The sequence below is a fragment of the Mauremys reevesii genome, linkage group 2, assembly GCF_016161935.1.
Source record: "Mauremys reevesii isolate NIE-2019 linkage group 2, ASM1616193v1, whole genome shotgun sequence".
In the NCBI taxonomy this organism is placed as follows: Eukaryota; Metazoa; Chordata; order Testudines; family Geoemydidae; genus Mauremys; species Mauremys reevesii.
This window is the reverse complement of record NC_052624.1, coordinates 38,877,922-38,905,530: the sequence shown is the minus strand read 5'-3', so window position 1 is coordinate 38,905,530 and position 27,609 is coordinate 38,877,922. Positions and strand designations below refer to the sequence as shown.

Here is a 27,609-nt window from a genome sequence, read left to right as displayed (position 1 = left end):
CTCCTCATGTCTCAATCACAGCTCTGTCACATACCTCAGAGTTCATTTCCATTGAATTTCCTAGTTTTTCTGAACAGGAAAAATACGTTATTGGTAGGAGTTAGTAGTTATTTAGGCAGTTGTACACATCATGTCCCACAATTTGCATATTGAGCCAACCAGGCCCCAACTGGGCCCCATCAGCCCTTCTTCAGCACATGTCTCAGCCCCTAACCCATGCATTGCATTTCCCACTCCAACCTGGCCCTCACTCCACTACTGTACCCAGGCCTCTCCCATCAAAACCAGGGAACACATCTCCCTGAAATCTTCCTTTATTGATTGTCAGGGACCACAAGTCTTGAACACTGGTCCACAGGGCTTGTTGGAGCTAGTAAGCCTCCAACTTGCCAACTGTTGTCAGAATAGGAGCTGAACTCTGACATTGGGTCTGGAATCCGACTGACAGAATGCTGGGTGTCCTGGTTGGTTCACAGCTTCTGTGTAAACCCAGCACAGGAACAGGAAGTTGTTCATGCAAGTTGGTTCTTCCTGCTTTAGAGTGCTTCCCCTGAGATATCTGCTCCTACTGCCTGCTGCTGATCACCTGGTAACCTGACCCTGTCTCCCTCCTGACCATAGGCGGCAGGTTTGTATAATTTTTGGTGGGGCCCAAAATGGTGGTGCCCCCCCCCGCCCCCCCCTGGCCGATATAAAAAAAAGCACAACAGCGCGCCAGCGCCACAAGAAAGGTCAATTAAAAGTGAAGAAAGTCAGCAGCACTTGCCACTTCTTATATACACTTACCACTCACTGTATAAAAAAATTTATCCATTTTTCAATCCAATCTAATTTAAAATTTAACATTTTATTACAATTATTTTTTTCAATTTTTCATTTTTTTAAGACTTACTTGTTTGTCTCTGTCAGTTTCAGACAATCCTCTATAATTTACTCCAGGTTTACTCCAGGTGTGAATCCAATCCAATCAATCATCACCTCTCTGTTTTTGTTTTGTTTTTTTAAGCTGTAATCAAAAGTCTTCATGGCTTCATCAAGCAAGTCAGAGCAGAGCAGCAGCCACTCTGCAGTAGGTCTTAGTCCTGGTCCAACTCTCACAAAAAATATTATTAACCTATATGATTGGGGCGGCATGGGGCCCCTCCCCCCCCTCCTCCACTCCCTCCCCTCCACCAGCTGCACACAGCTTACACTGCTGTTATGCTGTGGCAGCAGCAAGCAGCAGCAGGCAGCAGCAGCAGCAAGAGAGACGCAGGCGCAGGATGCTCAGGGGGGCAGGGGCGGGCCAGGGGGTTGCTTAAAAAAAAAAAAAAAAATTTTGCTGCCCCCTTGCCCCCTCCCCCCCCCCCCCTGCCCTCCCCCTCCCCCCTGCCCCCACTCTCCCCCTCCCCCCCACTCCCCACCACCCCCCCCACCACCCTTCCTCCCCCACCAGTGCCCTCCTCCACCCCCAGTGCCCCCCCCTCCTGGCCTGCTGCCCCCCCCTGCCTCTCCCCCCCTCCTGCTGCCCCCCCCTGCCACACCCCCTGCCACCTCCCATTGGCTCCCAGCCCTGCCCTGGTGGTAATTTGCTCAAAGGGGCGGGTCATTCAGTTTTCATATTTGGATGTTTGTGCAGTAACACAGACCGTGGAATTTGGTTAGTGGACTGGATGCAGCAAAGTGGCACAATTTTCATCTGTCCTGATTGGATATGGATATATTATTAGATTATAAGACTTTGTCCTCCATAAATGAGGAAATTTTTTTGTTATTTTTTTTTTTTCTTTTTCCTTTTTCCTATTTTATTTGCCAATGCAATATCACTGTCTTCCTTTAAAACAAAAAAAAAACAAAAATTAAAAAAAAATATATTAATTCTTCCCTAATTTTTTTGATTTTTTTTATTTTACTTTTTTTTGCAAGTTACAGGATCAGTATATTTGATTTGGGGAGAAATGAAGCTTGGCTGCCCAAAACTGGCTTGAGCACGCCTGGTGAATTTTGAGGTGTTCAAATCTGGGAGCTGGGGCTGGGGGTGGAGAGGGCTGGGGGGGGAGCAGGGGGGGCAGCATGGGGTGCTGGGCAGAGTCTGGGAGGCCAGAGGGAGGGGTGGAGGGGGGTGTGGCGGGGGGGATGGGGGGTGGGGGGGGGGGGGGGGGGGGGGGAGGCAGGGGGGGGGGGGGCAGGGGGGGGGCAGGGGGGAGAGGGGGGGGAGGGCACATGGGGGGAGGGGACAGGTGGGGTCCTGGGGGGGGTAGGGGGGGGGAGGGGGGGGGGGGGGGGGGGAGGGGGGGGGGGGGGGGGGAGAGGGGGGGAGGAGGGGAAGGGGAGAAGGGGGGGGGGATAGGGGGGGGGGGGGGGGGGGGGGGGGGGGAGTTGTGGGGAGGGGGGGTGGAGGGAGACAAGGAGGGGGGTGGGGGGGGGGGGGGGGGGGGGGGGAGGGGGGGGGGGGGGGGGGGGGGGGGGGGGGGGGCTGGGATTCAAAGGGGCTTGGGGATGCTGGCAGCTGGCTGATTGGAGGGGGGCTCCCCCTCTCTGGCTGCTGCCACAGCCGCCGCGCTGGGACTCCCTGGGCTCTGACTCTGCGCCTCTGGGCCTGCTGGTGCGCTGAGAGCCCTGGGGCTCTGGCCCAGGCCGGATTTAAGGCTGCTGGCTGTCTGTGCTGCAGGCTGCCCAGAGCTGGTCTCCTGATCTCGCTGCAGCAGCAGCTGGCTCTGCTCCGCCGGCGGCAGCCCAGCGCCCGGCCCTCGCGGCTGGACGCGGCGGGGATGCCTCGCTGGCTGGGCTCGGCAGGGGCCCTGATTCCCGGCGCCTCCCTGGGCCTGGCGCCCTGGGCCCTCTTGGCTGCCGGCCCCCCTCCCCCTGCTGCCCTGCTCGGCCCTGGTTGGGGCAGGGCAGCCCCCGGAGCCCCTCCCCGTGGCCCAGAGCAAGGGCCCTCTCTCCTCGCCCCAAGCAGGGCTCCAACGCAGTCTATGTCCTGACACCTGATTTGTGGTTTGCCCTCTGGCCTGTCTCAAACTCTGACCTCCTAGTAGCAGACCCAGCCTGACTCTTGACTCCTGCTCTGACCACTGTATCAGACCACCCACATCCTGGTCATGAAGTTGGACAAATGTTTCCATCTCCCCCCGCCTGCCATTCCTACAACCTAACTCAAATGCAGTGAATGGAGGGAATGTTACAGTGAAATACTGATCCTAGTTGTGTTGCACAATGGTTGGAGGTTTGATTTTATGGCAGGTCTGGTGAGAGAAATCACAGACAGCGTTTCTGTTCAAAAATACTGACACTTTTATGTTTGAGAGAAAGATCTTCTGTCCTCTATCTCCAAAAAACTCTGAGGTGCCAGAGCTTGTAATGGTTCTATGCCATACAGTACACATTTTCTGCTCAGCCAGAACCCTCTAATTTCCTAATTTAATGTTCTTCCAACACTTATTAATAACTTTCATATGGTCACGCTAGCAATTATTCAGACACTCAATCAAATCAGAGGGAACTGTCACAGCTTCTGGACACAAATCTCTGCTAGAGGTTTAACCTACTCTCATGTTTTTTATTAGGTACACATGAGGAATGAGGCCCAGATCATTTCTTCCATGTCATTGGTTAGACACTGTAGAGTGGGCAAAACATGATGCCATGTCTGCAGGTCATCTCTGCACCCTAATCAGCCCGTAATAGTAACCCCCAGGTCACGGTGTACTCCTTGCTCTCCCACAAACTTTTGCAACCTCATGACCAAGGAATTGCTGAGAATTCACACATTGGCAACCATGGCAGTGCACGTTCTCAAACTTTTGTACTGGTGACCCCTGTCACACAGCAAGCCTCGGAGTGCAACCCCCCTTATAAATTAATTACATTTTTTATATTTAACACTGTTATCAATGCTGGAGGCAAAGCTGGGTTTGGGGGTGACAGCTGAAAGCTTGGGACCCCCCATGTAATAACCTCACAACCCTCTGAGGGGTCATTTGAGAATCCCTGCCTTATTGGTTGAAGTACCTGCACTGTCCCATTCCAAATCTCCACACTGTATGTCTTTGGAAACAACATATTAGTCTGTCTCCAGATCAGGAGGTAGCTACTTGATCCCTCCCCCATTCCCCAGGGGCTAGTAAAATACAGATTTTTTTGACCAACCAATCCAAGGCTTGTCTGTCACCTGTTCTCATTTCCCACCTCCTCTCCAGTCCCAACCTTTCTCCCTGTCCCTCTTCTTTCCAACCTCCTTTGCCTTACAAAGTCCTCTGTCTGTGACTCTGGCTTTCCCCCTCCCAGTATAACAAAAATGTTGGTAAACTGGCTGCTGACTATTCTGCTCTGTTCCCAGTAAACCTCCCCATAAAATAAAAACATGTTATAACAGAGACAACTTGTAGCAAGCAATATGAGTTAGCCCTTCTTTGCTGCACAGGTGTAGAAAAGTTTGGATTAGAAATGTCATTGTTTGGGTGTTCATCAGGGGAAATAGCATTGACACATTCCCTCAAATTATTATTATTAAGCATTAACTTGTCCTTAGTTATGTTATGTGAAGAGTGAGTTCACAGCCTTCAAACTCAGTGAGGTCTGTGATTCATCCAGTCATTAGTACTTCTCAGTTTATCAGTACAAGGCAGCAGAAAGAAGCAGGGTTTGGGGGATGAAGGCTGTAACTTGGGAATCTTTTAGTCAAATGACCCCAAATTTGGATCACTAGTGCTATCCTGTGACCCAGGAGGCACACCAAATTTCAAAACAATCTGCGTAACCATTCAGATTTCAGAGCATTTACAAGAGTTCAGGTTTAAAGCATATAAAATGATGGGAATGGAAATCCTCTAGCCATTTTTCTCTATTGATGCATGTGCACTGTACAAATATACATTTTCTTAAATACCATTCTCAGTGATTTAGTGGGTGCCAGGCACACTACCTTGGATAAAACTTGGCAGATTGAGACCATTCTGATCCGCATCAAATCAATGGTTTGATCTCTAGCTTGGCTCGAAACCCCCCGACCTGGGAACTTTTTGAAAAACTGCTATTTTCAGGGTATATATCTTCAAAACCCCTAGCTCAAATGACTCTGAATTTGGTTTGCTCACTCTACCTTGCACTCTCCTGAGGCACACAAACTTTTGATGGAGTCTGACTAAGCATATCTATTTTAGAGGACTTAGAATGGTCGACCTTTAAGCAGAAGATGAGCTGCACCCATAACTATAGTTGTGCTGCTGTAATAACAATGGTATGCATGACAGTGTTTGGGTTAATGTTCTATATGGGATGGTTTTGTTACTCAGAAGCAAATCAGTCCTCTCAGCCACTCCCACTCATGCAGGTCCTCCTTGGAAATGTGGACTCAATAACTTAGATTGATGTTTGAAATCTTAATATAGCAAAGCAGTATAACACCTGTTTAAACAATATAGTATACAAAATTTCTAAAATACCTAATATAAGGTATTTTTAAAATGCCTCTCATCTTACTATCTAAGCACCAAGTAGATTAGTAGGTAACCCATGTCTCACTATAATTAAATGGTTACTGATATGTTGTTCATAACCACCGATGGGACTGTTTGCAGCAGTAAGCCCTACATTTGGTAGCAGGTATTCTCAGTTTAGGGGAGCCTAATTTATACTATGCTAATATGAACTCTAAGGTGATCACAATTAAGGATGTGTTTTGTAGAAATGCAGAAAATTTCCACTTGATCACTACTAACCAACTTGTATGCAAAAAAATATATATTACTCCTGTTTAAAACAAAAAGTAGCTAAAAAAATCCCAGTAATTTCCTATAGCAATATGCGGGCCTTTGGCTGTGACAGGGTAATTGTAATCATGCATGAGGTTCAGAATCTTCATACAGCTCTTCAATTATAGGCTAGTAATCCTCCCTGGCTCAAGAGATAGATATCTCATATACTGTACTCAAAGAATGCAGGAAGTTATGAATTTTTTTGACTACCATTCCAGTGTCTTTCTTGTAATAAAAGCTAATAAACCCATCAAAGGCAAGGGCTGAAAATTTCTTTTGTGTGATTTTTATATTAAAAGGGAGAGGGAGAATATGGGTGATGGCTTTGCTTGTATAGGGCAAAATTTGCGGTTTTCAAACTATAACACACTGGACAGATAAAGCTGCATTATTTATACTTTTGAAAGGATGGTACCTAGTCTGGAAAAGTAAGTTGTGATCTAATTGCTTGCTTATCTCACTAGAGAAGGCTTATTGACTTCATTAGAACTACTTTCAAGCACAGGGCAAACCGAATTTGGTCCTGTGAAGTTGCCTGTGCTTGTATTATTGCAGTGTCTCTGCATTTGTAGTTTCGAGAGGACCTTTTAGGTCAAAATTGGACTAATGTGTTATGTCCCATTCCAGCAAAATCAAACGGACTACTCATGTTCTTTGCTGGATATGAGTAATAAATTGTCGATCTAAAGAGGAGGCAATGTCTTCCTGATTGAAAATCTTTTTATTTTTTTAAATATCTTCTACTGTCACCAGGAAATTAAAACAACTCTAAACAATATCAGCTGTTTGTTGAAAACCAAGAGTGCTCTGTGCTTTGCAGAAACAGAATCTGGTTTTTGTGCTGTGTGATTTAGTATGGCAGAGACAGACTGTCCAACAGGAGAGGGAAGCACATGTGTGCTAACAAACCCCATGCTCACAGCACTGCTGTCATAATTGATAGCGGCGTTATCATAATCACTGAAGCTGCTGCATGAACAAAGAAGTGGCACAAGCAAAATTAACCATGTTAATTCAGCCCTATGGCAAACTGAATGATTTAATTGTTTGCTAAATTGACAAAGACAACTACAATTTCTTCTGTTGCTGTATTTTCAAGTTTGAGCGTGAGAGAGGTTTAAAGAAAGGAGAATAACAAAACAACTTCACAGCATCTTTTAATCCGAGGAGGAAAAATCCAGATGACTGGAGATAGAACATATTTTCCTGAATCCTTTATCTGGATTTTATTGTCAGTATAGGTTGTATCTAAATCCAAATGAAAACAACATTGGCAAATAGCTTACTTTGTCTTCTAGTTTCTCTTTCATCATTATCATTACTGCTTTTTACTTTTAGTCACCAATATCCTTTCACCTCCATTTTTCACTCTGTTCAGTCCACATTCAAATCATTTGGACAGTTGAATCTTTCAAGACATAGGTCAAACCTCCCAGATCGATGTGTAAGTGGCTCTAAATATGGACTTGTTTACACGGGCGTTTAATGCAAAGGTTTTGATGTGCATCAGTGCCTCACAGTATACGAGTTGCACCAATAGCATGCACATGGAACACTTGTTCCATTTTCAATTTGCATTGTGTGAACACATGGCAGCAGCTTTCTGCAAACTTATGGTGTAATGTTCTCTGGGCATATCCCCATGGTGTCACAGATCCATAGATAGTTCAACTGCGATAGACTACTGGTAGAGACTTGTACCTCTTCAGGGACTCCTGCAGCCCAGGAAGTATGTGCAGCGACAATCAATGTTTTTAAAACAGAGTAGAATTAATTAGTCAAGTGGAATTCTGCTTTGGAAATCCTTCGGTTAGCATGGATAAAATGGTTAGATAGAGATAAAGGTTAAAGCATAATCCATTCTGGTCAAGCCGGAGTAATTCATCAGCCACTCTGCCGAAAGCTCTGTATCACTGACTTTCTTAGTAGTCTCTGTTAATAACCAGTAGAGAGCTCCCAGCAGCAACTTCTTTCCTTCTTCTTTTTTTTTTTTTTTTTTTTTAGGCTAGCAGCCCCCCACAGCCCCCAGAAGAGCAGACAAGCAGCACAAGTTGTTGTTTGTTTACGCCTGGTATCTGTCAGGGATCTTCTTTCTTTTTTGGCCTAACTAGGGTTCAACAGTCTTTACCTGCTGCTGCTGCTATCCTGCTGACAGGTACATAGCAGCTAGCATATATAATATTCTAATAGAGGACTTGGGATCTGGGGGATTGGGTTGGGGGGGTTCTGGTTGGGGTCCCATTGGTTCAGGAGGAGGAGGAACACTCAGAACAGGGAAGTTCCCCACTCGCCTAGACTTGACTCTCCCCTGATCTGACTGACTCTGGACTGCTGTCTGGACCTCAGACCACTACCACCACACCACTGTTGTGTGTGTGAGTGTTCTGGCATTTTTGTGTCAAGGTCCATTTTTTTCATTGATATTTTTTGGGGTGGGGTGGGCCAGTCCTTTGATGCTGTCTCTTCTGTCAAACCACTCTCTCTCTCTCTAAGTCTCTCCATCTTCCCCCTTAAGTCTTTGCCCTAGCACTGACAGCACACCTTGCACAAACACTGAGCACACAAAAAAATGAGGCAAAAATTAATTAAAAAAATTACTATGTAAATTTTTACTTTGTTTGATGTGGCTTTTTTTGCTGATGAGGGGAGTGTTTGTTTTTGGGGATGTTTTTGTTTTTTTTTTGTTTTTTTTTTTGTTTTTTTTTTTTTTTTTTTTTTTTTTTTGTCATTTTTTTCTTTTTTTTTTTTCTTCTTTCTTTTCTTTTTTTTTCTGCTTCCTTTTTTCTGTGCACTTTTTCTATTTTCTTTCATGCTGCTCTGCACTGGCATTGCTGCAAGCAACAGTGCAAACACACAGATTACCTGGGATGTATTTCAGCACTCAGAGCTAGTTGAATTCAGCATCGGACTTTGCCCATTGCACTACCAAGCAGATGATGTGGGAGCTGGAGAATATTCTATGGAGGCAGGATGAGGCAGAAGAACAGGAGGACACTGAACTGTTTGGAACAAGAAGACTGGTTTCTGGATCACCTTAAGTTTTCAACACTGCTTCCTGGCCTGGGAAAGCAGTGGGAAATGGTGAGAGAGGATTGTTTTGCAGAGCTGTTATGACCAGCAGTGGTAAGAAAATTGCAGGATGGGTAGCGCTACCTTTTTTGAAATCCGTCAGAGCTCACCCCGGAGCTTCAGTGACAGTATAGCAACATGTGGTGTCTCACACCCATGGCAAAATGAGTCACCATTGACATATGGGAGTGACCCCTTTGGAATGTACCAGTCTGCAGCCAACCAATCCAGTGTATGGAGATCAGTTGTTGGGGGCCAGTCTCATGTATATCTGCTATGCCATTGATAAGGTGCTCTCTAACTGGGTCATGAAGATGGGCAACACTCAAGAAATTATTGATGACTTTGTTTGGGTGGGGTACCCCAATTGTATTGGGCAATTGATGGAACTCATGTGCCCATCATTAGCTCTCCCCACTCCCTCTTCTCCCCCAGGGTGCAGAATTAATAAACAGAACGGGGTATTTCTCCATGATAGTCCAAGGACTAGTGGACAACAGCAGGTTTACAGACATAAATGCAGGGTGGTCTGGGAGGGTCTATGGTGCTAGAATCTTTCAGTACTTAATAGTATTAAAATTAGTGGAGAAAGGACTGTTTGCGACCAGGAGCACTATGAACATTAATGGTGTGGAGGTTGGCCCAGTTATTCTAGGAGACCTGGCTTATCTCCTGATGTCCTGAATAATGAAACCCTACATGGGCTGTTTGAACAGAAGGAAGGAACGTTTGAACTTTCGGCTGAGTAGTTGCAGAATGGTTGTCAAGTGGGCATTTGGCCGTTAGAAAGGCAGGCGGTGCTGTTTATGAACTAGATTGGAAGCAGCTGTAAAAAATGTTCAAATCGTTATAACTGCATGTTGGTTTGCACAATATTTATGAGAGTAAGGAGGGTAAGTCTCACTGACCGGTGGAAGACTCGGTTGTGGAGACTTGCTCAGAGGTGCAAACGGCCAGCAAAATGTCCCACAGAGAACACAAACACCTGTGGGGATCAGGCAGGCCATTCATCCAGTTTTATGCTGGACAGGCCTGTTTTTAAATGGTTTGTCTCTTGTCCAGTATTGAGACAAAACTGGACATGGTATCATGGACAGAGGACGCCATTTTGGAGTGTGCCACTTATCCCCTCTGGCATGACTTTGAATGCACTGTGCCCGTGAGGTCATGCTGGTGGGGCGGAGCACTCTTCAAAATAGTGTTCTCCATGTGGCGTGATCTTGCAAGATGAGATTATGCCGGTGGGTCCACCCTGTTCCTGTAAGTACTGGAATATCCGGTATTCTGTGGATGCTTTAGTGGGAATGCTGTCAGGGATGGCTGCCGTTTGTTTTTCGAGTCACACACCTGAACACATTAGCCTGTCCATTGCGGGTACTGGGGTAGTGTCTGTGGGTGGTTGAAATTTAGTGTTTCCTATGTGTTTTTGTAAAACCCTATGAATTATTTTAGCTATATTGAAAGGATTTTCTGTGTTAAATACAATGATGACTCATAATGGATGTATTGTAAATGGTCTTTATTATGAAACAACCAATAAAAAGGGTTTTAATGACACCAGTGGAAAAATATTATCTTGCTATTTGGTTAGTTAAATGTATTTCCAATCTACTAAATAACCAGCTATACACAAACCTTCAATTAATGCAACAGTGCAAACAAAACTCAAAAGAACATTTCAAATAGAACATTTTTTGAGGAGTGCAGGTGCATAAAATTAAAAGTGAATGTACAACTTGCCTCTGGCTCTTCTTGTCTGCGTGAATTCTGGGGTTGTGCCCTGGCTCAAAATTCTCAGGGGTGTTTCAGGCCTCAAAAGAGCTGGACTCTTGGTGCCAGAAGCTGGATTTGAGAGGTGAATGAATGGGAGCACTGCTGTAGGGATACCAAAAATAGGGGTTGCATTGTTCAGGAACTGAAGGGCATGGCTGGATCCCAAAGCATATTTACCAGGAAGGCATTCTGGGTCAGGACAGCATCCATGAGTTTTTAGTATCTCTATGTGACTTTACCTCCCTGAGACTCTTACCGTCTCTAAAATTCCCCCAAAGAATGGGAAGTGGCCTGCATGTACAGAGGGTACTGGGTGCATTTGGATTTCTGTATCTATATTTTCATGCTCGTAAAGGTGGTGTGGTTGGAGCTATGTTTCAGATTTGTTTTTGAAGTTGTTTGTATGTTGGAGGCAGTTCTATGGCATCAGAGGTGAAAAGGGTGGTGGTGGTGGTGGCATTATTGGAAGCGACCTGTCTCCTCTACATCCCCTTTATGCTCTCCTAACCCTCAATAGTGTTATGCTGAGGTGATTGACTAGGAGTCAGAGATTGGCTTTACTCAAAAAGCAAAGAGCATACTTGCAAGACATGCTGTAATGTCCCCCCAGAAGTGCTGCAGGAGTGGAAAGGACTAGCAAGCTATACCACAGGGCCTGGGGCTATTCGCTATAATGTGCGAATCAAAATTGAGCAGTTTCTCAGCCTTAAGTTCTTCTATAGCTCCCCTGCAGATATTGAGACAGTGCAGAGAAGAATAGATAGGATCTCACACTGATTGTCAGCTGCAATGTGTTACAGGGCATTTGTACTGCAGTGGGGAGCAGTATTGTTTGTGCCTTGACTGGGGTAGTGGGGGGTTGGAATATGCACTTATACCTCATGTAAACTACGAAAGCTACTCAAACTTCTTTTCTGTAGCCACTGTCTCAAGAAATTGAATTTTGAACAAACAAATGCGTTTGTTATTTGAATCTACTGCAGGGTGGGTGGGGGGATACATGCCGCAACTGCATCATGCTGGCGGGAGCCATTCTGAAACAGCAGAAGGTGGGAGGGAGATGGGAGCTCCTTGGTCACATCACCAACAATAATATTAAATTATACAGCAGGGGTAGGCAACCTATGGCAGGGGTGCCGAAGGCGGCACGCAAGCTGATTTTCAGTGGCACTCACACTGCGGGTCCTGGCCACCGGTCCAGGGGGCTCTGCATTTTAATTTAATTGTAAATGAAGCTTCTTAAACATTCTGAAACCTTATTTACTTTACATACAACCATAATTTAGTTATATATTATTGACTTATAGAAAGAGACTATCTAAAAACGTTAAAATGTATTACTGGCAACTAAAACCTTAAATTAGAATGAATAAATGAAGACTCGGCACACCACTTCTGAAAGGTTACCGACCCCAGTTCTACACAATTAAAGTAGAACTCCTCACCCCAGGCACTATTTGGAACCTGCTGCCCACACTCTCCCCATCAAGGACAACCGGCTAGACCCACCAGGGAATGAGCAGAGGGATGCCAGAGATGAGCTGCTCCCTTAGAGCCAGGATCTTTGAGGGACCCAAGAATCTGATTCCAGCTGGCTGTTAAGACAGCCCCAGTCCTGCCCAGGCCCTTTTTTTGTGCTCTGTCTGAACTGAATCCAAGTCCAAGCCACAAACCCAGTCTGGAAGTAGTCAGATCCACTGGAAGAAACTTCAGCATGTAAATATCTAATCTGTATAGCAGGGGTCGGCAACCTTTCAGCAGTGGTGTGCCGGGTCTTCATGTATACACTCTAATTTAAGGGCGCGTGCCGGTAATACATTTGAAAGTTTTTTAGAAGGTCTCTCTATAAGTCTATAATATATAACCAAACTACTGTTATATGTAAAGTAAACAAGGTTTTCAAAATGTTTCAGAAGCTTTATTTAAAATTAAATGAAAATGCAGATCTTATTAGATTAGTGTGATCCTTGCCCTTGCTTTTCCTTGCTGAGTTTTCAAGTGTCTGGTGGCACCTATTTAGATACTTTAAGCTGCACACAGGCTTCTGAGTGATCAGTTGATAACCGGCTGGCAGGAGGTCAGCGGCTGGAACCCCAGATCGGCAGCTGAGGTGAGTGGAGCTGGCGACTGGTAGGGCTGAGCAGGGCCAGAAGCCTGGACCCTGTCTGGCAGGTGGCCTCCGCTGGAACTCCAACTGGAAGCAAGGTGAGTGGGGCTGCGATGGGGACCCTGGCTGGCAAGGGGCCAGCAGCCAGAACCCTAGTGCAGCGGGGGGCTGACTGCCACCACTCTGGGGTTTCCACCACCGGCTCCAGCCAGCTGGGGTCTCAGCCCACTGCCAGCCTGGGGTTCCTTCCCCCAGGCCAGCAGTGGGTGCTGAGAGAGACCCCGGCAGGGAAGGGGCCAGCAGCAGGAACCCCAGAGCGGCGGCGGGCTGAGCAGCTCAGCCCGCCCCACGTGCCATCAAAAATCGGCTTGCGTGCCACCTTTGGCATGCGTGCTGTAGGTTGCCGACCCCTGCTGTACACTCTGGAGCTACATCATGCACTCTGCTAAGGCAGCCTATATAGATGTCTATGATCTGTGATCTACCCATCTTTATCAACGTGGAGTAGTAGTAAATGCTTCAGTTCAACAAATTGCCGCAGATAGTTTCACAGCTGTATTGGTAGCTTTCTTAGACTCAGAGATGTGACTCAAACAGGATAGGGATTTAGATACAGGTCTTGGATGGTTAGTGGATACTAAAAGTGTCTCTGTGAAAACTGGACAAGGACATGTTTTCTCAATAGATGAGGCGTAAGGATGCTCATTTACCAGCTTTCTGGAAAATTTAGGGTGTAGGGAAAAGAAAATAGTAGAGATTTGTAAAGTATTTGACTTACCTTTTGATTTAATATTCTGACAATCTTATATTATCATCTTTAATTTTCCAGCTCGTTGAATTTGTGATGTTTCTTTGACTTACAGCTGTAGTTTTCCAGTCAACGCTTTTCAATTGTTTTCTTTTTCTGTGGTTTTATTTTATGTTTCCACTTTCCTCAAGTCCCTCTAGATTTCCATAAATACTATTTAAGGTCATTCTCTCATCTTTGCTGAGGACTGGGTTCTGAATCTTACATCTGCTTTGTATTTTTAACTCTGACATAATGTACTGTGTATAAATGTCCCTTTTCTGATATTTTCAAAAATGTTTACATTTAAAAGAAAACAGGATTGAAATCAGAGTAGAAGGCTAATGGCCCCTCCATAGCTTTCTTTCAGACATACCCTCAGTTGACAAGGCTTGTTATAATGTTCCATTATATAATGAAGCAGTCCATATAATACAATATGCTTAAATGTTTGCATCAGTAATACAGCATCACCTATTTAAACTTGGAAAATACATCTTTTTTCCTGCTACGTGATCTGAGCAATAAATAAAAAGAGAGTTAAATTTTTTTCTTTGATGTTCAGACTCTATAGATAATGACTTTGACTTTAGCTGGACCTCTTCAGGTGGTAGATAACCAGAATATGATGTGTATGATTAGAGAAGACAGTGTGGGGTCAAGAGGTTCAATTTCCAAATGGTCTTGGAGGATAAAACTAAAGGATTTTAAAGAGATAGTTAGACAGGATTTCAGAGACACTTAATCCTAACGAATTAGGCTGTTCCTGCAGGGTGTTCACTGTGCTAGCATATGGCTTTACATGAAATAAGGGCTCAGTAACTATTGCCTTATGTTCCTCAGGTCATTAGGCCTCCTCTGTGCATACAGTTTTCTTCAACAGCTGCTGTGTGGCACTGCTTTGGAGAAGGAGGATATCAACCTTCATGGTGAATATAATGTGAAAAGTTCTCCCATTTTATAGATCTCATATCATATGTATGTATCTGTAATTATATATTTATAAATATATAAAATAAATGGATGTGCACATCATTATGATCCCAATAATAAAACTGAGGAGCACTAAGCAGAAAATTTCACTGAGAAACAGAAGCAAAGTTTTGTAATTATTTTGTATTTTTTCTCCTTTTCCCCCACTAGTTCTGGAAGAGAGTAAGCATATATTGCCTTTCCTTACCCAACCCCTCCCTATTGTTTTCTTACTCATTGTGTTACATCCACAATTAGACTGTAAAATCATCTGAACAGAGACCTGTGTATTTATTCTGTAAAGCAGACTTGCGGCTGCTACAAAAAATAAATAATGCACTTGAAGCATACCGTAGAACACACATTATTAACATAATCAGTATTTCTACAAAATGTAGAATTCATAAATGGATAAACATTGAAAAAGAGGTCCAGACATTAGGCACTGATGTAATTTTCCAGAGGTCAAAAGAAGGGGAAAAAAAAGCAGTTAGTCTCCTTGGGGCATTAAATGTGTCCATTAACGAGGATGTGTTACCATTAAGTCATCATTTTAGTCCCACATAAAATCCAAATATTGCACAATGTGCGTTCAGATGAATTGCTTGTATTACTAGCAGTAGGATAAGTCTTAGGGCCTAGGACAGCGGCTTTCTTGTTCTCTTAGCTAGAACAGCTATTTGCCAGTAGACTCTGTACATAGTTTGTGCTTGAAGGGGAAGGAGTATTGAGAAAACAGTGGGAAATCAAATAATCAAGTGAATGAAAAATATGTCTGGCTTCTTCCTTCATATCTTAATAAAGAAAAGGGTGTCAGGAGTCATGGTGATTGCTTCCAAATGATGGGCAGGCTACTGCCACATAGCTGTTCAGAGATCGAAAGCTAAACTTGGTCTCTCTTTTTCCTAGGCCAGCAAGGAATTTTGAAGACCCATTTCAGTATCTAGTAAGGGCAATCTTACATCCATCCCCTCTACTGCCCCAACCAACCCTAATAAGTAACCAGTAACATAGTCAAGGAGAGTTTTGACCAAAATGATGCCTCGATCTAGCTCTAAATGCCAGTAATCTTGGACGCTAGCAGAGGGAGTCAAGTCTCAAAACAGGAAACCCTCCACTGGGAGCGTCCTACATTTATCCTTCAGAATCCTTTTTATGTTGTGAGACTGTCATGACAGATCAGCCAAGGTGCTTTTACTATTTCAGTGGAGCATACGGAAAGAGTCTTTCCTATTACATAGGTTCTAACCTTATAGACCTTATAAAGTAGAGCCGCCATGTTGAGTTTGCATGGAAATATGAGATGCAATTGCATAGATGGAGGATAGGAGTAACGGTGTTCGCAACAACCCACTGTGCTAAGCAGGCCATATCCTGAAGCATTTCTTCAATCGTAAGGTAGAGCAAATCTGTCTGTCCATCCCTTCTTGATCTTTCATGGATTTGTCTGTTTTGGTGACGAGATGAAGGCAATACTGATCAGATTCAATCTTCATTGTACTTTACTCCAAACTTGATTAATTTGAAAAGAAATGTGACCGAACATAGTTTTAAGAATTGTTCCAATGATAAATTCAATGAAAGGAGATGTGCCCCCATTGAGCAGAAGCAAAAAGGGACATGAAACATTCATTAAGTGCTTTGCAGAGTTTCTGGAGCTATAAATGCAAACAAAATTGGAAGAGAGAGCCCTGTTGCTATTGATTGAGAAAGTGTTTGGTATTTCTTTGCAAGATATAGAGAATATATCTTCTAGCTGTGTGGTAAGCTGTCTTTCAGAAAGAAACATGACCAGTAATGAGCAAGCTCTTTTAATCCTCCTGGCTAAACTCCAGGCCCATGATTTTCTTTATGTAGTAGGTGTTGATCAATTTCATAAGAAAAAAAATCAAGATTGAGTTCTGACTCAATTTATTTTTCTGTATACAAAATAGTCCTCTAATGAAATCAGCCTCTGTCATAATTATTCATTAGACGCAACCACCAATATTCGAGTGTATCAAAAGTTCATTAAGTTCCAATTCCAAAAAATGCCAATTAAAAATAACATGTAATCAAGGAAATAATTTATCCAAATAGTTTTATGTGCTGCTAAACACCTTGTTGGGCTGTTGATATGCCGCAGTGCACCTTTTTCCTTATTGCATTTGACAAGCCATTAGATTAAACTTTAGCAATAGGAGTGTTCTGTAATTGAGAATCCAAACTCATGTTTACAAAAGATATTCAGACATTTTTGATTCATAGATTCCACGGCCAGAAGAGACCATCATGCTTTTCTAGTCTGCCCTCCTGTATAACACAGGCCATAGAACTTCCTCAAAATAATTCCTAGACTATGTCTTTTATAAAAATGTCCAATCTTGTCAGTGACGAAGAATTGTTCCAGTGGTTAATTACTCTTACCATGAAAAATCTAAACTTTATTTCCAGTCTCAATTTCTCTAGCTTCAACTTCCAGCCAATGGATCTTGCTATATTTTTCTCTGCTAGATTAAACAGTCTATTATTAAATATTTGTTCCCCATGCAGGTACTTATAATCTGTAATCAAGCCGTCCCTTAAACTTCTCTTTATTAAACCAAATAGACTGAGCTTCTGGAGTCTATCACAATAAAGGATTAGAAAACTTGTCTTTAATCATTCTTGTGATTCTCCTCTACAGTTTATCAATATCCTTCTAGAATTGTGGACACCAGAACTGGACAGAATACTCCAACAGTGGCTTCACAAGATCCAAATACAGTGGAGGGCAGAGCACAGTGGCTTTTCTCCTGGAAGCTGCAGGAGGCATCATAGTGGCTTCAGGCACAATGTTTTCCATTGGTCTCTGTGGGGCAGTGCATGGCAGCATAATTCTCATTGTCTTCAAGTCACAGTTAAATATATATGGAGACATACCTATCTCACAGAACTGGAAGAGACCTTGAAAGGTCATTGAGTCCAGCCCCCTGCCTTCACTAGCAGGACCAAGTACTGATTTTGCCCCAGATTCATAAGTGGCACCCTCACAGATTGAACTCTCAACCCTGGGTTTTGGAGGCTAATGCTCAAACCCCTGGCCTTTGCTCTGATATTTCATGTTGGATACTTCCTTTGGAGGTAGTAAGAATATAAAAGAGAACCAGAAAATGTTGCAATCATCGTTTCTGTGTTCATGGGCTTTTTCTTCTCATTTTCTACTATGAGAAATTGTGGATGAAATGAATGCAGAAAATTGGCTATAATATTACATGACATATACATTTAATTATGAAAAACACCAGAGCTTGAATAATGAATGTTATAATAAAAACTTGAGTTTTACTTTTCTGGATAATCTACCAGGACCTATGCTTCTACATCAGATATTGCTACAGGGCAAAATAAAGAGTATTGACTACCTCATAGAGGGCAACTCTGACCTGCAGCGAAAACACTTTGTGCTTTGACCCATCAGATTTCACAAGCTAGGAAAGGTTGGGTTAATACAGGATTTCTCAAACCGGGGTCGCCGCTTGTTTAGGGAAAGCCCCTGGCAGGCTGGGCCGGTGTGTTTACCTGCCCCGTCCACAGGTCCGGCCGATCGCGGCTCCCACTGGCCGCGGTTCACTGCTCCGGGCCAATGGGAGCTGCTGGAAGCGGCGCAGGCCGAGGGACTTACTGGCCGCCGCTTCCAGCCACTCCCATTGGCCCGGAGCAGAGATCTGCGGCCAGTGGGAGCCGCGATCGGCCGGACCTGCGGATGGGGCAGGTAAACCCACCAGCCTGGCGCGCCAGGGGCTTTCCCTACACAAATAGCGACCCCTGTTTGAGAAACCCTGGGTTATTATCTGGATTGGAGATCGCAAGGGATACCTAGGCCTGGTCTACACTACGAGTTTATATTGAGTTTAGCAGCGTTAAACCGAATTAACCCTGCACCCGTCCACACAACGAAGCCTTTTATATCGATATAAAGGGCTCTTAATACCGGTATCTGTAATCCTCCCCGACGAGGGGAGTAGCGCTGAAATCGGTATTGCTATTTTGGATTAGGGTTAGTGTGGCTGCAATTCGACGGTATTGGCCTCTGAGAGCTATCCCACAGTGCACCATTGTGACCACTCTGGACAGCAATCTGAACTCGGATGTGCTGGCCAGGTAGACAGGAAAAGCCCCACGAACTTTTGAATTTCATTTCCTGTTTGCCCAGCATGGAGCACCGATCAGCACAGGTGACTGTGCAGTCCCAGAATCAAAAAAGAGCTCCAGCATGAACTGTACGGGAGATACTGAATCTGATCTCTTTATGGGGAGATGAATCTGTTCTGTCAGAACTCCGTTCCAAAAGACGAAATGCCAAAGCATTTGAAAAAATCTCCAAGGCTATGATAGACAGAGGCCACAGCAGGGACTCAACACAGTGCTGCATGACAAGCGTAACGGAAAGCCAAAGAATCATGGAGGGAGGGGGGACTGAGGACTCTAGCTATCCCACAGTTCCCGCAGTCTCCGAAAACCATTTGCATTCTTGGCTGAGCTCCCAATGTCTGAAGGGTCAAAAACATTGTTGTGGGTGGTTCAGGGTATATGTCGTCAGCCCGCCGTGAAAGAAAAGGGAAAAATCGTTTCTCGCCTTTTTTCAATGTAACCGTATATCTACTGGATGCTGCTGGCAGATGTGGTGCAATAGGACTGGTATCCGTCATCATCATCCCGTGAGTGCTCCTGGCTGGCCTCGATGAGGTCGGCAGGGGCGCCTGGGCAAAAATGGGAATGACACCCAGTCATTCCCTTCTTTAAGCTTTGTCTCCTGGATATTCAGTCCTGCCTGGAATATCATAGCAGCTGGAGGCTGCCTCCCCCCCATTTTATTTCAATAAAGTCAGTGTTGTTTCTTATTCATGCATTCTTTATTACTTCATCACACAAATGCGGGGATAACTGCCACGGTAGCCCAGGAGGGGTGTGGGGGGAGGGAAGCAATGGGTGGGGTTGTTGCAGGGGCAGCCCCTAGAATGGCATGCAGCTCATCATTTCTGTGGGATGTCTGTGGCTCTGACTTGGAGCAGCCGTTTGCATCTCTGGTTTTTTAGTAGGCGTGCCTGATATTCTAGGCAGGACTGACTCTACCTTTAAACAAAACATAAAGAAGGTAATGATCTGGGGAGTCATTCCCATTTTTGTCCTTGCACCCCCGGCCGACCTCACCGAGGCCGGCCAGGAGCACCCATGACAACAGCAGATGGTGCAATAGGACTGGTAACCATCTCTGCTAACTTACAAAGGCAAGGGGATACTGCTGTGTAGCACTGCAGTACTGCGTCTGTCAGCAGCATCCAATACACATACGGTGACTGTGAAAAAAGGCTGAACGGGCTCCATGGTTGCCGTGCTATGGCATCTGCCAGGGCAATCCAGGGAAAAGGGCGCGAAATGATTGTCTGCCGTTGCTTTCATGGAGGGAGGATTGACTGACGACATTTATCCAAAATCACTCTTGACACTGTTTTTGCCTCATCATGCATTGTGATCTCAACCCAGAATTCCAATGAGCCTGGGTCTCCTCTTTGCTGTGTTTCAAAGCCTGGGCTCCAGCCCAAACCCGAACATCTACACTATTTTTAGACCCAGACCGCAAACCCCACAAGCCCGAATCAGTTGACCCAGGGTCTCAGATTTGCAGGCACAGGGTTCCTTCCGCCCCTGTGTAGACATACCCTAAGTGTACATCTACACTGCAATTAAAACCCTGTGGCTGCCCCATACCAACTAACTCTGGCCCACAGTGCTCAGGTTAAGGGGCTGTTTGACTGCAGTGTAGACATTTGGGCTTGGGCTGGAGCCCAGGCTCTAGGTCTCTGTAAACTGGGAGAGTCCCAGAGCTTGGGCTTCAGCCCAAATATCTATACTGCAGTTAAACAGCCCTTAGCCCAAGTCAGCTGGCATGGGGCAATCATGGATTTTTAGTTGCAGTGTAGAGATACCATAAGAGGCAGAAAAGGGGAGTTAGTTAAAGATGAGCAATGCAAATGTACGTTAGAAAGAGAAAATGGAGCTTGTCCATAAACTAGGTAAACTAATGCAAGTTAATTTCCTTATCTAAGATGTAGCCTGTATTGTAGAGTGCACAACGGAACACCATTTATCTGCCTAGATCAGGGACAAAAATGTGTATAGACAGATGGGCAGCTGTGTGACAAATGTATGCAGGGCCATGAATGTAGGGCTGGGGCAGGGGATTGGGGTGCGGGAGGGAGTGTGGGTGTCGGAGTGGGTGTGGTGTTCAGGAAGGGGCTCAGGGCAAGGGGTTGGGTTTCAGGAGGGGTGCAGGGTACAAGAGGGGGCTCAGGGTAGAGGGTGTGGAGTGCGGGAGGGGGCTCAGGGCAGGAGGGCTACATCCTCAATATCAAACTGAATAACGTTATCTAAACAAACTGAAAATGTTTTCTTTGTATGCAACATAGTGTGTCTCAGAGTCTGACTTGCTGGGATATTAATGAAATATATTGACAAGAAGTCACTTTTCCTCTTGAAGAGTCTTGAACTTTCATATGCTCCAGCAAGGAATCATATGACTGGTACTAAAGTTAGACTTTGGACTGCAGTGGTATAAATCCACAGTAACTTCATTAATGGGATTATTCCAGATTTGTGCCAGTGTGACCGGGAGTAGTATCTGGCCCATTGAGATGAAGTAGCATAGATTTTCATTATGCGATTTTGAAGACTAGTCTGTGGTGTAATGGTATCATTTCTGATGATAAAGGCAAATGCATGTTTATACTGAACAAAAAAAGTCAGTAAATAGCACTCTATGTTTATGCCATATCAGCTCATGTGGATATTAAAATAATTTTGAAAGCTGCATGTAATGACAGGCTGGTTCATTAATCAATGTTTTGTACATATATCTTTTAGACAAATGATGTAGATCACCATCAGCAAGAAAGCCTCTTCCCTTTGACCCATCTGCATGTGCTCTTATGTGATTGACAGGAACTAGAAGTGTCTTCAAGGATAATAAAACCTTGGACTTCAAACCATTATATTCTTCTAGTTTGAGCACAGTGTTGAGTGACTCAGAAAATTCCACATTGTGTTTAATAGAGGTTTAAAAAAAGAATTATACTTGTCATGTTAAATTAGTGATTCCATGGGAGCCAGGATATGTCTGCATAAATGGTGGTGTGATGGGATGTATTCCTCACCCTGGCCCTGAGAGAGCTGAATTAGGCCAGGTGGGCACAATCTGCTAATTTAGTGGCAAACAAGGGAGATTTAGGCTGTGTGGAGAGCCTTGATTAGAAAGAAACTCACCTGTAAGGGAGCAGGAGGGAGCATCTGTAAGCCAGAAGGCTAGAAATAGTGTAGAGGAGCAGCAGGGAGGAAGCCTGCAGTCTCGCTCCCTGAGGTAACTGAAAAAGAAGGGGAGAAGAAGGGTGGTAAGAGCAGTAAGGATGGGGTAGATACAGACTGTAATTGTTTACTGCCAGGCCTTGGACTGGAACCCAGAGTAGAGGGTGGCCCTGGGTTCCCCTTTTGCAGAGGGGTGATGTTAAAGGCAGTGGATATAAAGACTACTAGGGTTGAAAATTTCAGTGGGATGTATTCCTGGACGTTTTATCAAATGACATAATCTTTAATTGAAGATCAATCTTTAATTCCTGGAGACTCCAGGGCAATCCTGGAGGGTTGGCAACCCTAAAGAGTCACTGCTGGCGTGACTTTGCCAGGGCAGCAGGCCTGAGAACTACCTGATGCTGCTTGTGGAAAGAGACTTTGAAAGATTACCTTGGAAAGGGAAACCACTGAGTGACCTGGCTGGATGCCTAACTCATGAACAGGCAGCAGCAGTTCCTGCAGTGAGAAGGGGCTGCACACTGAGAGAGAGGCAGAGTGCAACTGCAGGAAGGGCTGTCTGCCTTGCGGAGCTAATCCCCCAAACCGCCAGGAGGTGGCACCGTCCAGCAGTGAGTAGCCCACCCCATCATAGGTGGGGTTCCCCCTTTCAGGCTGAGGGTTGCAACTACTTTTGTTTTTAAGCTGTCTTCCAGGTAATTAAATCAGAGGGAATGGGATACTAGTTAATGGGATAAAATAATTCCTTGAGGACTGCATCACTCCAGGTTCTTTTCTTAGATTACCTGTTTATTCTGATAATCATGATATGACAGTAGTTTGGGGGGCTATCTACCTTGTCAACATTCAGAATTTTTGTGTGTGTGCAAGTCTTGCATTTGTGCTGACCTGTAGCTAAGACACCTGAGTAATGAGCCATGCACCTGACAATGAAACTTCCAAAAGTCCTTATAGATACTGTTGCCTTAAAATTCCAGAGAGGATATTAAACCTCTCACTTTCCCTCCCTAGTCCATTCCCCAAAGTTGCTGAGTAGGAAGTGCAAAGCTGTGCTGTGACAGTTGCTGAGGATGATTGCTTCCACTCCAGTTCCTTCACCTGTAGAGTGGAGCTCTTTTTCTCATATTAGTTTTGCTGATATTGTGTCTCTACTTAATGCTATATTTGCAGTGTACCTGCTAATTCTATCCAACAGTGCTTGCATTCATAGTGGAGTGAAGCAAATAATTCACTGCCTACAGTTAATAATTGCATATGTTTTCATTATTTGACACATTTTTGGTGGATTTTCCTTCCACCCTGTGGCAGACAGTTTGTTACTACTAGGGTTGGCTGGAACACACACATTCTGTTTTGCCAAAAATGGAAGATTCAACATTTGGTTTTGTTCCACATTAGAACAAAAACTAGATCTTTTGAGAGACTGACCCGTTGACTAATTCTGTGGTTAGAGCACTCACCATTAATGTGGGAGACCAAGGTTCAGCTCTAGCTGATTTGTAGCAGTGATTTGAAGCTGGGTTTTCTAAACCCCAGGGGATGTCCCTTTACTGAATCAGTTAGAGCAGGGATTTAAACTGCAGTCTTTTACATGCTAGGTGAATGCCCTAACTACCAGGCTATATAATCTGCTGTCTATTTATTTCATTTGGTGACCCCTAGTTCCTGTGTTTATGAGAAGGAGTAAATAACTTTCTCACACCAGTCATGATTTTACAGACCTCTATCGTGTCCCCCCTTAATCATCTCTTTTCCAAGCTGAAGAGTCTCAGTCTTATTAATCTCTCATCATACGGAAGCTGTTCCATAAATAATTTTTGTTGCCCTAATAATTTTTCCTAATAATTTTTGTTGCCCTTTTCTGAACCTTTTCCAATTCCAATATATATATATATATATATATATATATATATATATATATATATATATATATATATATATATATATATATATATTTTGATGGGGCAACCACATCTGCATGTAGTATTTGAGATAAGGGCAATATGATATTTTCTGTCTTATTAGCTAGCCATTTTTAATGATTCCCCACATTCTGTTCGCTTTTTTTTGACTGCTGCTGCACATTGAGTGGATGTTTTCGGAGAACTGTCCACAATGACTCTAAGATCTTTATTGAGTGGTAACAGCTAACTTAGACCCCATCATTTTATATGTATAGTTGGGATTATGTTTTCCAATGTGCATTACTTTGCATTTATCAACACTGAATTTCATCTGCCATTTTGTTGCCCAGTCACCCAGTTCTGTGAAATCTCTTTGTAACTCTTTGCAGTCTGCATTGGACCTAACTATCTGGAGTAGCTTTGTATCATTTGTAAATTTTGCTACCTCACTGATCCTTTATCAATATATTGAATAATATAAGTCCCAGGACAGAGCCCTGAAGGCCATCACTATTTACCTCTCTCCATTCTGAAAACTGACCATTTATTCCTACCCTTTGTTTCCTATCTTTTAACCAGTTACCGATCCATGAGAGGACTTTCCCTCTGAAGCAAAGTAAACTGTAATGGGATAAGAGCCTTTGGTGAGGGACCTTGTTCCTTTTGGGTCAGGACTCTCAATTTGAGAAACTCTGATTTTTTTTTTTTCTCTCTCCCACCCCGCTGAAATCTGTATAGTATAGTATAGGGTAAAAGCGAGCACACACACAAAGACAGATTTCACAGGGGGAGACCAGATTTCAAGGTCTGATTTCACAGCTGTGAATTTCGTAGGGCCTTACCTATTTAGGAAGGTCCAGTGTGCAAAAAGGGAAGGGGATTGGTACTCTTGGTTGGTTTTTGGGTTTTTTTTAATTGTTTTTATTTTTGTTTTTTTAAAAGCCTTAGCTGTTTGAGTCACTGATAGTTTGAAAGAAAATGATCTTGAATGCTTATGGATCAATGTCCTAAAAGATAAAGCACAAAATAAGTTGGTTTCTTCTGCAGACCACCAAATCACACTAGGGAAAAGGATGACCAGCTCCTTCCACATCTATCTACAACATGCAGGGAGAAAAAGCTGCATGATCATGGGGGACTTCAATTTGAGTGACATGCTGGAAGTCTCATGCTGCCAGTACTAAAACAGGACAATGACTTAACTTAGAAAGTGCTGCATACAATATGGGGGAATTGAACATTCAGTTTCATGTAGACCATAGTTTAGTTGTACATGATCATGACTTGATCACTTTATTCTGTTATCACATTACAAATGACCTGTGTATGTATATTTAAAAGGACCAGTTTCACAAAGCTGAAAACAATTATGAACCATATCAACTGGGAGGAAGAATTTAATGATAATGAATGATGATTGGGATTTTTTTAAAGAATACTTTGCTAGATGCCCAAAAAGCCACAATCAAGGCTGTTTTGTGTTTTTAAAAAAATGGTTCAGAAGGGAAGTATAGGCAGCTATAATAAATAAAATAAATAAAATTATATAACAAATGTAAGAAAGAGGAAGTTGATACAAATGACTATAAATCAGAAGCTAGGTATTACAGCAAATTGATAAGGGAAGCAAAGGGACACCCAGAAAAATCTATGGTCAGCAGAATTAAAGCTATAAGGAGATTTTAAAGTTTATTAGGGACAAAAAGAAACCTAACAATGGTATTGGTCCATTAGATAGATGTAAAAATTTCAATAATGCAGAAAAGACTGAAATGTTCAATATTGCTGTTCAGTATTTGGGGAAAACAGATGATCTAGTCTCATCATATGATAACTCTTTCTATTTAATATTTCAAGATGATTTTATAAAGCAGCTACTGAAGTTAAACATTTTTAAATCAACAGATCCAGATAACTTGTATCAAAGATACTTTAAAGAGCTGGCAGAGGAGCTCACTGGAGCATTAATGTTGACTTCCAAAAAGGTCTTGGAACACTGGGGAAGTTCCAGAAGATTGGAAGAAAGCTAATGTTTTGCCAATATGTAAAAAAGGGAAAATGGGATCACCTGGGTAATTATAGGCCTGTAAATCTGACATCAATCCTGGGCAAGATAATGGAGCATATGATATGGGACTCGGTTAATAAGGAATTCAAGAGGGTAATGTTATTAATGCCAATAAATGTGGGTTTACAGAAAACAGATCTTGTCACACTGACTTCATATCTTTTTCTTATGATGAGATTGCAGGTTTGTTAAAGGTAAGAGTTGATGTTAGAGTTCTGTTGGCATTTGACTTGGTACTGCATGACATTTTGATAAAAAAAACCAGAATGATATAAAATAATGTGGCACATGTTAAGTGGATGAAAAACTGGCTTATTGATTGGTTTCCCAATGTAACTGTAAACATAGAATCATCACTGCATGTGTGTTTCAAGTGGGATCCCTTAGGGATCTGTTTTTCACCCTAAGGTATTTGACACTTCTATCAATGACGGGGGGGGGGAGAAACATGAAATCATCACTGATAAAGTTTGCAGATGACACAGAATTGGGGATGGAGGGCAGGCAAATAATGAAGAGGACTGGTCACTGTTACAAAATGATATGGTTTGTCTTATAAACTGGGCATAAGGAAAAAAATGTGTTTTAATGTGGCTAAATCTATACATCTAGAAAGAGAGAATGTAGGCCATGCATCCCCCATTGGTAAGGTCTCCTGAGGAGCAGTGATACTGAAAAAGATATGGGAGTCATAGTGGATGATCGGCTGAATGTGAGCTCCCAGTGAGATGCTGAAGCCAAAAGGCTAATGTGATCCTACATTGGAATCTCAAGTAAGAGTAGAGAGGTTATTTAACCTCTGCATTTGTCACTGATGTGACCATTGCTGGAATATTTTATGTCCAGTTTTAGTGTCCACAGTTCAGGAAGGATATTGAAATCAGAGAGGGTTCAGAGAAAACCCTCGAGAATGATTAAAGGATTATAAAACATGCCTAGACTGAGCTCCTTGAGCATATCCCTATATTTAGCTTAAGAAAAAGAAGGTTAAGGAGTGACTCAATTATAGTCTAAGAACCTGTATAGGAAACAAATATGTAATAATGGACTCTTCAATCTAGCATGATCCATTGAATTTGTCTAGTTCAAACTTCCAGTCAGACTGGAAATAAAGTGAAAATAATTAATCACTGGTACAATTTACCAAAGGTCATGGTGGATTCCCTATCACTGACAAACTGTAAATCAAGACTGGATATTTTTGTAACAGATATGCTCTAGGAATTATTTTGGGGAAATTCTATGGCCTGTTATACAAGAACTTGGTTTGAATGATTATAATAGCCCCTTTCTGACCTTGGAGTCTATAAATATTGCCACAACATTAGCAGTCTTCTTGCCTTTTCCTGATATTCCAAGATTTATTAGAAATTAACAGGCCAGAGATCTCCTCTGCCTCAAGTTGACAGATGAAGGAGCTGATCACAGAACCTCTGCCTGCTCTTTTAGGACTCTTGGGTGCCAGTTATCTGATCCAGCTGTTTTAAAAATGTTTAACATTTTCTTCATTAAGGATCTGGAGGATGGTGTGGACTGCACCCTTAGCAAATTTGCAGATGACACTAAACTGGGAGGAGTGGTTGATACGCTGGAGGGTAGGGATAGGATACAGAGGGACCTAGACAAATTAGAGGATTGGGCCAAAAGAAATATGATGAGGTTCAACAAGGACAAGTGCAGAGTCCTGCACTTAGGACGGAAGAATCCCATGCACTGCTACAGACTAGGGACCGAATGGCTGGGCAGCAGTTCTGCAGAAAAGGACCTAGGGGTTACGGTGGACGAAAAGCTGAATATGAGTCAACAGTGTGCCCTTGTTGCCAAGAAGGCTAATGGCATTTTGGGTTGTATAAGTAGGGGCATTTCCAGCA

The 27,609-nt window shown here is 43.4% G+C and overlaps 1 protein-coding gene across 1 annotated transcript in view; it reads left to right on the top strand.

Annotated features, from left to right (window-relative positions):
- The first annotated feature begins 21,768 nt into the window (after positions 1–21,768).
- MALRD1 (MAM and LDL receptor class A domain containing 1) overlaps positions 21,769–27,609 on the top strand; it is a 476,497-nt gene continuing 470,656 nt past the window's right edge. The window contains exon 1 of the mRNA XM_039526296.1: positions 21,769–22,377. Coding sequence (XP_039382230.1) covers positions 22,165–22,377 — 213 coding nt within the window. The 5' untranslated portion in view covers positions 21,769–22,164. The remainder of the gene's footprint in view (positions 22,378–27,609) is intronic.